Here is an 11,681-nt window from a genome sequence, read left to right as displayed (position 1 = left end):
AGCACAACAAACATAAGCTCCGCGCCTCGGTTTCTTAATGATACTATATTAACTTTGTGTTAAATTTGTGAGTGTTTGCAGATTGAAATCGTTTTTGTTATGAACAAAACCACAAATAAATAAATAAATAAATAAAGGATTTCTTTGTTCCCGAAAAGTAGAGGACGTAAGAGAGCCAGGTAATTTTTAAAGGTAGAAAAAAACGCTATGTGAAGAGTGAAGGGTGAAATCCTCATACGTATCTGAACCATATTTCATTATAACACAGTAATACATATTGAAATCTGAAAATGCATAGGGTCATGATGCAGTGTCAATATTGTTTTTAAAGCAGTCTCTTCTGCGCACCAAGCCTGCATTTATTTGATCCAAATACAGCAAAAATATATATTATAATATTTTTACTATTTAAAATAACTGCTCAATATTTGAATACATTTTAAAATGTATTCCTGTGATCAAAGCTACATTTTCAGCATTACTCCAGTCTTCAGTGTTGCATGATCCTTCAGAAATCATTCTAATATGCTGATTTGCTGTTTAAGAAATTGTATTATTATCATTATTATTATTTTAATTATTCTTTGATGATTAGAAAGATCCAAATCAGCATCAAAATTTATCTGTAATAAAAAGCTTTTGTCTGTAAAAACCGGGGGTAGGCTAATTTTTTTTTTTAGCAAGGATGCTTTAAATTGATCAAAAATTATAATAAAGACATCTATAATGTTACGCGAAGTTTTCTAATTCAGATATATGCTGTAGCCTACTTCTGAACTTTCTATTCGTCAAAGAAACCTAAACAAATTCTACTCAGCTGTTTTCAGCATAATAATAATGTTTTTATGAGCAGCAAATCAGAATATTAGAATGATTTCTGACGGATCATATGCCTATAGAGTAATGATGTTGAAATTCAACTTTGAAATCACAGGAATAAATTAAAATTTATAATATATATTAAAAATAGAAAACAGTTATTTTAAATAGTAAACATTTTTAAAACATGTTTTTACTTTACTTTAGATCAAATAAATGCAGGCTTGGTGAGCAGCAGAACCTTCTTTAAAAACATTACAAATATCACTGTTTAAAAACGTTAGACTGGTAGTGTTTTTCTATCTCAGGCTCCAATTAAGTTAAACATCTGTATTAATTACTGCACAAATACCTCCAGTGAGACAAAACACGTCCTGAGATTTAAAACGAGGTCTACCTTGGAGATATTTCAAAGCTGTTCTTAGTCTGACTGAACTAAGCCTCTGAACGCCCCCTAGAGGATAACCCATAGCACAGTCCTACGTAGTTAGCAATATTCAAGGAGGCGACCTGAATCCATGCGGTTCTTTTCATTGGCTACAGATGGCATGATTGACAGCCAGAGGCGGAAGTAGGCGGTTCTAGGGTACTCTCGCGAGAGGACATTTTGAAAAGTGGCGCTTTCACCGTTGTTCAACATACAGGGTTAAAAGCGTTTTCCTGCAGGTACGATACGGATTAAAGTCTATTTCGCAAAACAGCTGGGTTGTAAACTAAGTATTTCACAGAGTTACTAACAAGGATGAATGTTCTGTACAATTAATTTTGTTTTCAAATGATAAATATGAGTTAGTTCCTTTATGTTTTTGTTTTGATGCTAACTGTCGGGGCTAACAGTTTATCAAATAGCTCATTTTATACGTACAAACAAACATGTTTTTACAGACGGAATTTGGTATTTAATTCAGACATTTCACCAGTGCACTTCTTTTATTTGTTTGCTCTGGTATGGGATAACTTCGTGCTGTGTCGTATATGATAGGTCATTTAATGAATAACGTTAACTCTTTATTTAGATCATTAAAAGTGTCCAATGGGTCGAGGCAAGATCAGGTAACGATTTTGTCGTGAGCTAACTGTATTCGAAGTCTGCTGTGACTAATTGATTTTAACCTGTGGAATGTGTTATTAACAGCTAACGCTAAAACAACTAAAAATAAAATAACGTTAACTTACATGTTCAAACCGCTTTCTGAATGCTCTGTTGTGTTTGGGTATCTGTTTGAAATTATTGGGTGTTTTGGTTTTGAACATATCAAATATTCATTTACACCAGTAAGCTAACATATAATTTATATTTGTGTTTTAGTAACATCAACATGACTGGAGACAGTGATCTGGAGATTGAAGAGGCTTTTCGGCGAGCACAGAAAGCTCATAATAACAAGGCCAAACTTGTTGCCAGTTTGAAGAACAGATATGATAAGGTACAGAAGATTTAGTCTATAAAAATCACATAATGATACACTACTAATGTTTGAATAAACATGAATACTTCTATTTAAGAAAGATACAAAGTAAATGTTCTTTTGAAATGTCTGTTCATCCAAGAATACTGATATAATGCATCACCTTTTTTATAAAAAAAAAGCAACTGTTTTCAACATTGAAAATAACAGGCAATGTTTTGAGCACAAAATTGCCAGTGATTTCTGACTGATCATATGAATCATGTCATGACTGCTGATTTTTTTAAATTTTTTATTTACTGCTTGACCAAAACTGCCAAGGGTATACATAGCCTATATGTAAAATGAAAGTTATTCATATACAAGAGCAATAAACAAATAAATAAATAAAAATAATAATAAATGAATAAGATCATGAAATGCCTTGCTATTTCACAGTCTTAAATGTGATAAATAAAAACCGTTTTAACAGTAGTTCATTTTTGCTCCCTGTAATAGTATCTATATACTTTTGTATTTTTTTTTAAGTAAAAAAAGAACTTGGAAAAAAAATAGAGAGGTTTCTGATTGATGCATTTAGCTGATGAATATGAAACTTAAGAAGTATAATCCGAAGATTTAACCTAATTTTCCAAACTTTTAATTAAGTCATAATTTAAGAAATCCAAATAGTACACATTCATAAAGTAAAAGAAAGTTACACAATTTCTAAAAAGAAATCTTCTGCCATAACACCTGAGCATTTTCAATGCCAGACTAGCCATGAATGGCTGCTCAAAATTCAGTTTTGCCATCACAAGAATAAATTACATTTTTAAAACATTTTTAACGAATCATGTGCATAGGTTTTCTCCAGCATTGCTGTCTAATACATTAAATAGACCTTATGATCTGTTTTAATTCTCTTCTGTGTGTAGTTGGAAGATAAGACCGAATTTCATGAGGAGTTCGTCCGGTGCATGAAGTATGCCATGATCATTTACACCCGAGAGCCAGCAGTGGAGAATGTCATTGATTTTGTCACAAAATTTGCTGCTAGTTTCGAAACTCCTGTTAATGAGGATGCTGAAGAGGAGGTGGAGGAAGAAGAGAATGAGTTTTTGAACTTCCTGTTCAACTTCCTGTTAGAGGTATTGTCACACTCATGCAGGCATCTGAAAACAAGCATGCTTACTTGTTTACATCAGATTTCTTATCTCTATCATCTTTCTTTCTCTCTCTCAGTCTCATGGTGCAAGCAGCCACGCAGTGCGTTTTCGTGTTTGTCAACTCGTGAATAAGTTGCTGGGCAGTCTAAGTGAGAATGCTCAGATTGATGATGAACTGTGTGATAGGATCCATGAGGCCATGCTGGTCAGAGTCACAGACAAATACCCTAATGTCAGAATTCAGGCAGCACTGGCCATGGCCAGACTTCAGGACCCCAGTAACTCAGACTGCCCCACTATTAAAGGTACTCAGAATGCTTGTACTTGAAACCATCGAGCTGCAGTCCACACTTAACATGTAAACGTGTTCCTTATTAATCCATGAGTTTAAGGAATATTCATTAAAATGAGGTAAAAGTGATTAATTCTGTTTTGTTTTTGTTTTTTAGCTTATGTTCTGCTTTTGGAAAATGACTCAAACCCTGAAGTTCGACGAGCTGTGCTGTCTTGCATTGCTCCCTCGGCCTCTACACTTTCTAAAATCTACAAGCGCACCCGGGATGTCAAAGAGAAAGTCAGGAAACTTGCTTATCAGGTGATTTTGTCTGGAAAAAATGCCAAATTGACTAACCTGCTATGAAAGTTAAAGGCATGGTTCACCTCAAAATTAAAATCCTGTCATTTACTCTCTGTCATGCTGTTCAATCCTGAGTTTCTTTATTGTACTGAACACAAAACAGTTGCTGGTCCCCATTGATTTACATAGTATTTTTTCCCTGTACTATGTCAGTGGAGACCAGAAAATGTTTGGTTCCCTTGAAATTCTAATCTTTTATGTTCAACTAAAGAAAGAAACTCCTACAGGTTTGGAACAAGATGAAGATGAGTAAATGATGACAGAAGTGTCATTTTTGGATGAAACTATCCCGTTCACAACTAGGTGGTGTTCATATTAAATAAGAGGACACTATCAAAATCACAGTAAATTCAGCTAAAATTAGTTTATGGTAGCACACACTATATGTTCAAATATAAAGTGTATGTTTGTGTTCATGTATGTCTTAGGTACTGGCAGAGAAAGTGCATATTCGAGCACTGACCATTGCTCAGAGAGTCAGTCTATTGCATGAAGGGCTCAGTGACTCTGCAGGTAAGAAAATATTGTTTTTTGATCAAACTGTCAAAGAATCCAACTGTACACATGTATTAAAGGTAATGTGTATCTCATAACAACAAAAATGTGTTTACAAGGTGTTGACTGGGTGATTAAAGACGTAAACATGGGTTTTTACTAATAAGGGAAACACCACATTATCTCTGAAGATGTTTAATAGAGATATTTGAGAAAGTATCATCTGAATACATCTTAGATTTTTTGCATTGTGTTAATCTTGTATAGTTTTGTGAATTTGCATTTTGTAAATGGCTATGTTGCTGACAGGATGGTTAAAATCAATAAAACAAATCGTGTCTGTTTCCCTTAGACTCAGTGAAGGAGGTCGTCAAGACCCATTTGCTGCCTGCTTGGCTTCGCTTGCTGCAGGGAGATGTTTTGCAGTTGCTGCACAGACTGGATGTGGAGAACTCTGCAGAAACTGCAGTCACTACCTTACATGCCATCTTTTCCATGGCAACAAGCCCCGATGACCTCCTTCAGAATGGTGTCAGGCTGGATGAAAGGTCAGTTACTTGAACCCAAACACTGCAACAAACATACTTCAGTGACTGCAGCTTTGTGGCATAAATCAATCTGTTTACACTAGTGTATAAAACCTGTAGTCCATAACTTTTTTTTTTAATTTTCCAAAATTAATTTTTGAGCAAGTACATAACCAGCCAGTGTTCAAAACGATCTGCTTACTTAAGCCTGATTCACAATGGTAAGCTTATATTGTTTTCTAATTTGTGTGGTACTGGTAGGAATTGGCAGAAAATTTGACCATGCTGCCGTGTCATTACGTCAGAAGAGAAAAGGCTGGTTACTGTATGATGTCTGAAATCGTAAACCATTAGTAAATAAACTACAGAAGGTTATGTTGTCTAATACATGCACAAATTGTATGTATTCTGACAGCTATGCACAAGCTTGTTAGCCAGGGTTCAAAGTCCACAGTACGAGCAAAATCAACTTAATGACAATCATTCATAAATCTGCTGCTGTCAGCAAAAAGTAGTAGTGAGGACTTCCGCCAAAATAAGTCAACATTCATAAATGTTAGCATTGTAATTTTACTGTTTGTACTGTTCTGTAAAATAAAGTAAGACAAAAATAATGATAATCATTACAACAGCTCTATTAATACATTTATTATAATGTTCTTCTTTGCTCTGCATTTATTTGTACATTAAAAAACACATGCCTGATTCAAGAAGGTGGTCTTAAAAATGGCCAAAGAATATTATTTTACTAACTTATACATTTTAAGTTAAATTGGGTAGGCTATAATGTCTACTAGATTGTTAAAAATGTTCAGTGTTAAGTAAATATTTTTAAATTGTTGTTTTGTAATTGATTTTTTTTTTTTTGAAAGCAAGACAAAACTGTAAAAAGCACATTTTGACTATTTAATTTATGCAATGCTGAAAAAAATTGACAAAATACATTGCCTTTGGCCCAGTGTTTAATTTTGTTCAGCTTCGGCCAAACATTTTCATTTCGGTGCATCCCTAGTTTATGAAACCCATGTGATTGAAATTAAATTATATTCCAGTTTTAAATGTTACTTTTTGGGTTGAAAGAATTTCTTTATATATAATTTGAGTAGTATGACAATTAGAGATTAGACTGTACAGAAATTGAAATCTACACTCTAATACACATATACACCTAATCACGCAATACTGATATTAACATTACTATTTGAGAACAGAGTATATCAATAATAATTTGCATGGTTTGATGTGATATGAGCTAACCGATCGTTAGATTTAATCATCATTGTTAGCGCGATTAATAATAAAAAGCATTAGTGTTGTATTGCTTTTTTGCCTCAGTTGGTCAGAACAAGAAATGTCAGACTTGTTACTTGTTCAGATGATAATATTTGGTAAAAATTCTTATTTGGGTCATATATTCCAAGATGTAGGCTAGAATCTGTGATTCCAAAGTAAAGTATTCACACCGGTTCGGTGACTGACAGTCACACATTCACCTCAAAACATTAGATTCCTCCATGCTGGAGTCGTGCGGGTGCACAGCCTACATAATAAAGATAATTCTGCAAATAATTGCAATTGCAGGTATCAGCACAGAGACAAAGAGGCAAAACTTACAGACTGCAGCTTTAAATTGGAGTGTTAAGAAAGTTTAAATGAAAATAGAATATTTTGGGGTTATTTCATCATTCTTTGCTTTTTAACTATCAATAAGAAACATTGTATTGTACATTCTGCTAGTTTTTCTCATATTTGCCATAGAAATTTTGAAACATCTTCGGATCTTGGGCCTGCCAATCAGTATTGGCGGAAGGAGTATTAAACTGGCTATTGAAAAATCAGTATCAGTGCTCTTAAAAGATATTACAGGGTTTCCGCGGGGTCTTAAAAAGTCTTAAAAAGTCTAAAATTTAAAAATCTAAATTTTAGGCCTTAAAAAGTCTTAAATTCGCTGTTCTAGGTCTTAAATAATTTTACACAGGTCTTATTTTTCCGATGTCCATGTAACGCTACCTCTAATGCTCATTTAAATTCTCTTTTTGTTGTTGCTTGGTTTTCGTGGTGTTGTAGTTGTTTATTTCACTAGTCCAAATATAATTTGCTGTATTACAACTACAAATGAGACCAACATGCAATAGCCAATCGGCTTTCTGTTATCGGCGCGAGTCTCTCTCGGATTGGTGGCTCCTCACTGCTTAGGCAAGGCCCACACTGCAGCTCTGCAAACCCCAAATCAGTGTCGCTTTTGGATCAGAGCCAACACTAGTTAGTTCTCAATAATAATAATAATAATACATATAGGTCGAGCTAGCTGACCACCAGCCTTTGAGATACTTTTAAAATGTTTATTTTACCTGTCCGACCAAACAAATAGCCTGATTAAAACTGAAGTGACAAAAACAACCAGCGAAACATCAAAACGCATGAAAGATTCCTATTTTAATCTGTTCAACGTAAACGGCAATTGGTAATGAATAGTGTATTTCTGGTCTCTTTGTGAGAGACTTTAAAACAAACAAGCGTAACAGCACTCATAAAGAAATTACATTACATTAATTTTAGTTTAATAAACTAGTTAGTCAAGTAGTTACTTACATTGTAGACGACAGATTAACTGTTTTGTTCTGTTTCACCAACGAAAATAGTTCCAAACAAGGATCACAGCAGAAGTACAGCACATTCTCCAAGAAACGTTTTACTACTAAACGGTTCAGAGTTTGGCTCGAATCAGTCGAAATAACTCACTCATGAAGTGACTTACTGCCACCTGCTGGTAGTTTTGTAGCCTATGTTCAAAAGTATGCATCCACAGCCCAACATTTCTAATTTGTATATTCATAAATGGATTTAAAACATTAATGTCATAACATCATTTATTGCATTTTTAATTTTGCAGTGTAAATTATGTAATCTGACGGCTAACAGCCAAATAGAATTTATTGAAAAATTGTAATGATTGCAAAGGAAAACATTTCAAAAAGGAAAAAAAAAGGTGAATCAAATATGCATATTTAAGATGTAAAAGCTAATAGAGCACTGATGAAAATATTGCCTCAGAATAAATAGTTTACATCACCAGATATCTCTAAGTGGTACTTTTATGGGGATATTTTGTGTGGAATAGTATCTGCTGATATGAAAAGTTCACTGTATATCGTAGTAATACATATAATTTATGACATGAAATATTGTTTACTTTTTACATTAAATGTTACATATTTATATGCATGTAATGTAACGTGTGTTTCTATTACAGGTTTAGGTCTTAAATTTCATATAAGGTGGTATTAAAAAGGTCTTAAAAAGTCTTAAATTTCACTGGTTCATATCTGCAGAAACCCTGTATTAAGAGAAATTCTTATTTTATATGGTCATTCCAAACTATGTAATATTTATAAAAGGGTTGGTTCACCTAAACAAAATAAATGTAAAAAAAAAAAAAAAAGAAGTAAAATAATACTTCTAATAATGTGCAGTTATTCCATTATTCTTCATACATTATGAGTTTCTACACTGTGTCTTGGAAATTTTTTTGTCTTATTTCTTAAATGTATGTGTCTTTCTTTACAGGAAACTAATCCCTGTGGACTCCCTATCATGTGAAAATGTGTTGTACTGGAGAGCGTTGTGTGAGTTTGTCAAGAGTAAAGGAAATGAGGGTGAGGAATTATTGGAGCAGTTACTCCCTGAGGCGGCCATCTTTGCTGAGTATTTGTACAGGTGATTGCGCTCTACAATTATGTTTCTTGTAACCCTTTTATATGGGCTTTTTTCACCTTTTGAATTCAGTTTAACGTTACACATTTGCAAATGAAAACCCAGCTAAAAGAAAGAATTTTTGTTTCAGGTTTCTAAAGAGCGTTACTGGGCTGTCTGAGGAACAGAAAGCTGATATGACACAGCTTGAGATGGTGATGACCCAAGAGTTTGTTGGACAGCAGTTGATTCTGTTAGTTGGGTGTCTGGACACTTCTGAAGAAGGCGGCAGGTCTGTTATCAATACATCTCTTACTGAACAAACATATTTTAGAAAATGAGTGCCTTTAGTTCATGAGTGTCTTTTTTATCTCTGTGGTACTAAGGCATTCAAAAGACAGTTTAATGCAAATGTACTTTACATTAAACGTGTTTAAAGCTTTAATATTTCCATGAACTGTTCTAGGAAGCGCATGGTAGCAGTGCTGCAGGAAATTCTTGTGATGCCCAACACGCCCACATCTCTGATTGGCCTGCTAGTGGAGAAACTGATTGGAATTCTCCGAGACGAGACACAGAAAACTCAGATGGTCAGTCTTTTGAAAAGTCAGCCTGAGATTGCATCAATGTAGTCCTCTCAGAGTACGTCTTTTTCTTTGGCTGTGTCTACATCAGTGGTTCCCATCTCCAGTCCTGGGGACTCGTGCTGTTCTGCATATTTCATATGTTTTTCTTGTTTAACACACCTGATTCAGATCATCAGCTCTTTAGGATGAAGCTCCATGAACTGAACCAGGTGTGTCAGATAAGAGAGAAATACAAAAAATGGACATGCATACAAAAAGACCCAAATTGAAAAGACTCAAAAAATAGTATGATTCAAATGTTTTTCACGCATGCAACAAGATTAATCACTGGTAGATGATTGAAAGAAATAGTTGGTTGACTATGTAAATGTGGCCTTTAAGATCCGCTCATTAGTGCAGCCAAGTTACTCTGCAGCAATTTCCTGACATTTTAATTGTTTATGTGTATGGTTATATTTTCATCAGGTTGCTGAAATAATCTCTGATGTGAGAGAGCCTATTTTGCCCATCTCTCAACCTGTGGATGAGAATGAGAAACGCAGAAAACAAGTCAGAGTGAGTGACACTTCATACACTCCTGGTGCTGAGTGACATCAACAACTTGCATTAGATTTGCTTCAATAAAACATTTTTCTATAGCTGGCAGAGGTGCGAGTGCAGATAATGGAGGCGAAGCAGACTCTAGAAGAATGCATCAGCTGTCAGGACTTCAGTCGTGCAGCTGAGCTGAAAGACTCAATCTCTCAGCTTGAGGAGCTCAAAAACCAGCTCATCCTGGAAGCTTCACAGCCTGCTGACAATATCAAGGAACAGCGGGTAGAGAAGGTACAAAGCATTTGCATGCAAACACTCACTCAAATGTATAGAAAAGTTTTCAGCTGTGAAAATCAGAAATATTAGAATGATTTCTGAAGGATCATTTGACATTGAAAACTGGTGTAATAGCTGCTGAAAGTTCAGATTTAAATAAATTACATTTTAAAATTCTACTAAAATACAAAAGTTACTTCTAATGGTGACAGTATTTGACAGTGTTGATGTATCTGAATCTGTATCCTTGATCCGATAAATGCAGCCTTGGTGAGTATAAGGGTTCTTTCAAAAAACATGAACAAATTTGACCTACTCCAGATTTTAAATGGTAGTGTAAAAAAGGGATTCCCAAGAGCTGTGTTGGAATCTGATATTTGCTTAGCATGAATGAAATGAAATTCGAGAGTTTCCTGACCCTGCGTAGATCACAACGCAGCTACCTTGTTTCAAGGTTTTATTGATGTCCTTACTACCTTTTCTGGACCTTGAACATGGTAGTCACGTTGCTGTTTATGCAGGTTTAGAAAGCTCTCGGATTTCATCATAAATATCTTAATTTGTAATCTGAAAATGAACCTAGGTCTTACGGGTTTGGAACAGGTCCGTGTACATTTTATTCATTTCATATTCAAATTGAAACGAAATAAGCAGAAATAAGAAAACGGCTCATTTATTCTTTTTTTTTTTTCATTTGTTCAGAAAACAAAAAAACGAGATTTCGGCTCGATTTTTCGTTTTTTGGTTCACGGGTAGAAAACGGATAAACGACTTCAAAATTCGTTTTCCACATGTGGGCGGTCACCAGACGCCCCTTTACGCTGATTGGTCAACCAAATCTGGACCGGTGACGCCATCCATTGCTCGTTCAACAAAATAAAAGACCATTATTAATTTATTTTCATTTTTTTGCAGTCTTTAAAACAACAAACATACAAGTGCAATAACATTAATTACATTAAAATATAATACAATATAACTAAAAAATATTATAATAATAAAATTGGAAAAGCAATTAGAAAATCACATGTACACAAGAAGTACAAATAGTTACAAATTATTCAAACAATAGATTTACGGCTTTAAAATAATTTACAGCTTGTGTCGCATTATTTCTTGATTCTTTTAACCATTGCATACCTGGCTGTTTCTATTAAAAAGAGTCAACAAGAAGATAGTCCTCTGACTGGACTTTCTTCTGGTCAACCTAACTCGTTTCACAAATATTTATTTCACAAATATTAATCTGCATCCAGCATGTTTTATTTTGCTGAATGATTTTTAATCTGAGTATCTGTGGTACAGACAGCGCAAAGAAGAACAGATCAGTGTTCAGTCAAGTGTAAATGCACAGCAGTCATAACTTTTCTTTTAGACATTATGCTCAGTTTTGGACAAGCGATGGTAAGTGCAAATACTGTAATGCAAATCTACCGAGGGTGGAGAATTTAATTTTTTTCTGCACTGTGTATCAGCCACAGGAACCTTTCATTTCGCCAGGATTTAAGTTATTTTAAGTGTGCACAGCCTTGATGCTTAAGTAAAATGTTGATATC

At 34.4% G+C, this 11,681-nt stretch overlaps 1 protein-coding gene across 1 annotated transcript in view; it reads left to right on the top strand.

Annotated features, from left to right (window-relative positions):
* The first annotated feature begins 1,456 nt into the window (after positions 1–1,456).
* Positions 1,457–11,681, top strand: part of ncapg (non-SMC condensin I complex, subunit G) — a 21,711-nt gene continuing 11,486 nt past the window's right edge. Inside the window, exons 1-12 of the mRNA XM_073843228.1 lie at positions 1,457–1,485; positions 2,129–2,246; positions 3,146–3,358; positions 3,453–3,681; positions 3,826–3,971; positions 4,442–4,526; positions 4,861–5,056; positions 8,603–8,752; positions 8,880–9,020; positions 9,195–9,318; positions 9,781–9,870; positions 9,955–10,140. Coding sequence (XP_073699329.1) covers positions 2,139–2,246; positions 3,146–3,358; positions 3,453–3,681; positions 3,826–3,971; positions 4,442–4,526; positions 4,861–5,056; positions 8,603–8,752; positions 8,880–9,020; positions 9,195–9,318; positions 9,781–9,870; positions 9,955–10,140 — 1,668 coding nt within the window. The 5' untranslated portion in view covers positions 1,457–1,485; positions 2,129–2,138. The remainder of the gene's footprint in view (positions 1,486–2,128; positions 2,247–3,145; positions 3,359–3,452; positions 3,682–3,825; positions 3,972–4,441; positions 4,527–4,860; positions 5,057–8,602; positions 8,753–8,879; positions 9,021–9,194; positions 9,319–9,780; positions 9,871–9,954; positions 10,141–11,681) is intronic.

Source organism: Garra rufa, chromosome 6 (assembly GCF_049309525.1).
Source record: "Garra rufa chromosome 6, GarRuf1.0, whole genome shotgun sequence".
In the NCBI taxonomy this organism is placed as follows: domain Eukaryota; kingdom Metazoa; phylum Chordata; class Actinopteri; order Cypriniformes; family Cyprinidae; genus Garra; species Garra rufa.
The sequence above is the reverse complement of the archived record's forward strand: the minus strand, read 5'-3'. Positions and strand labels throughout refer to the sequence as shown.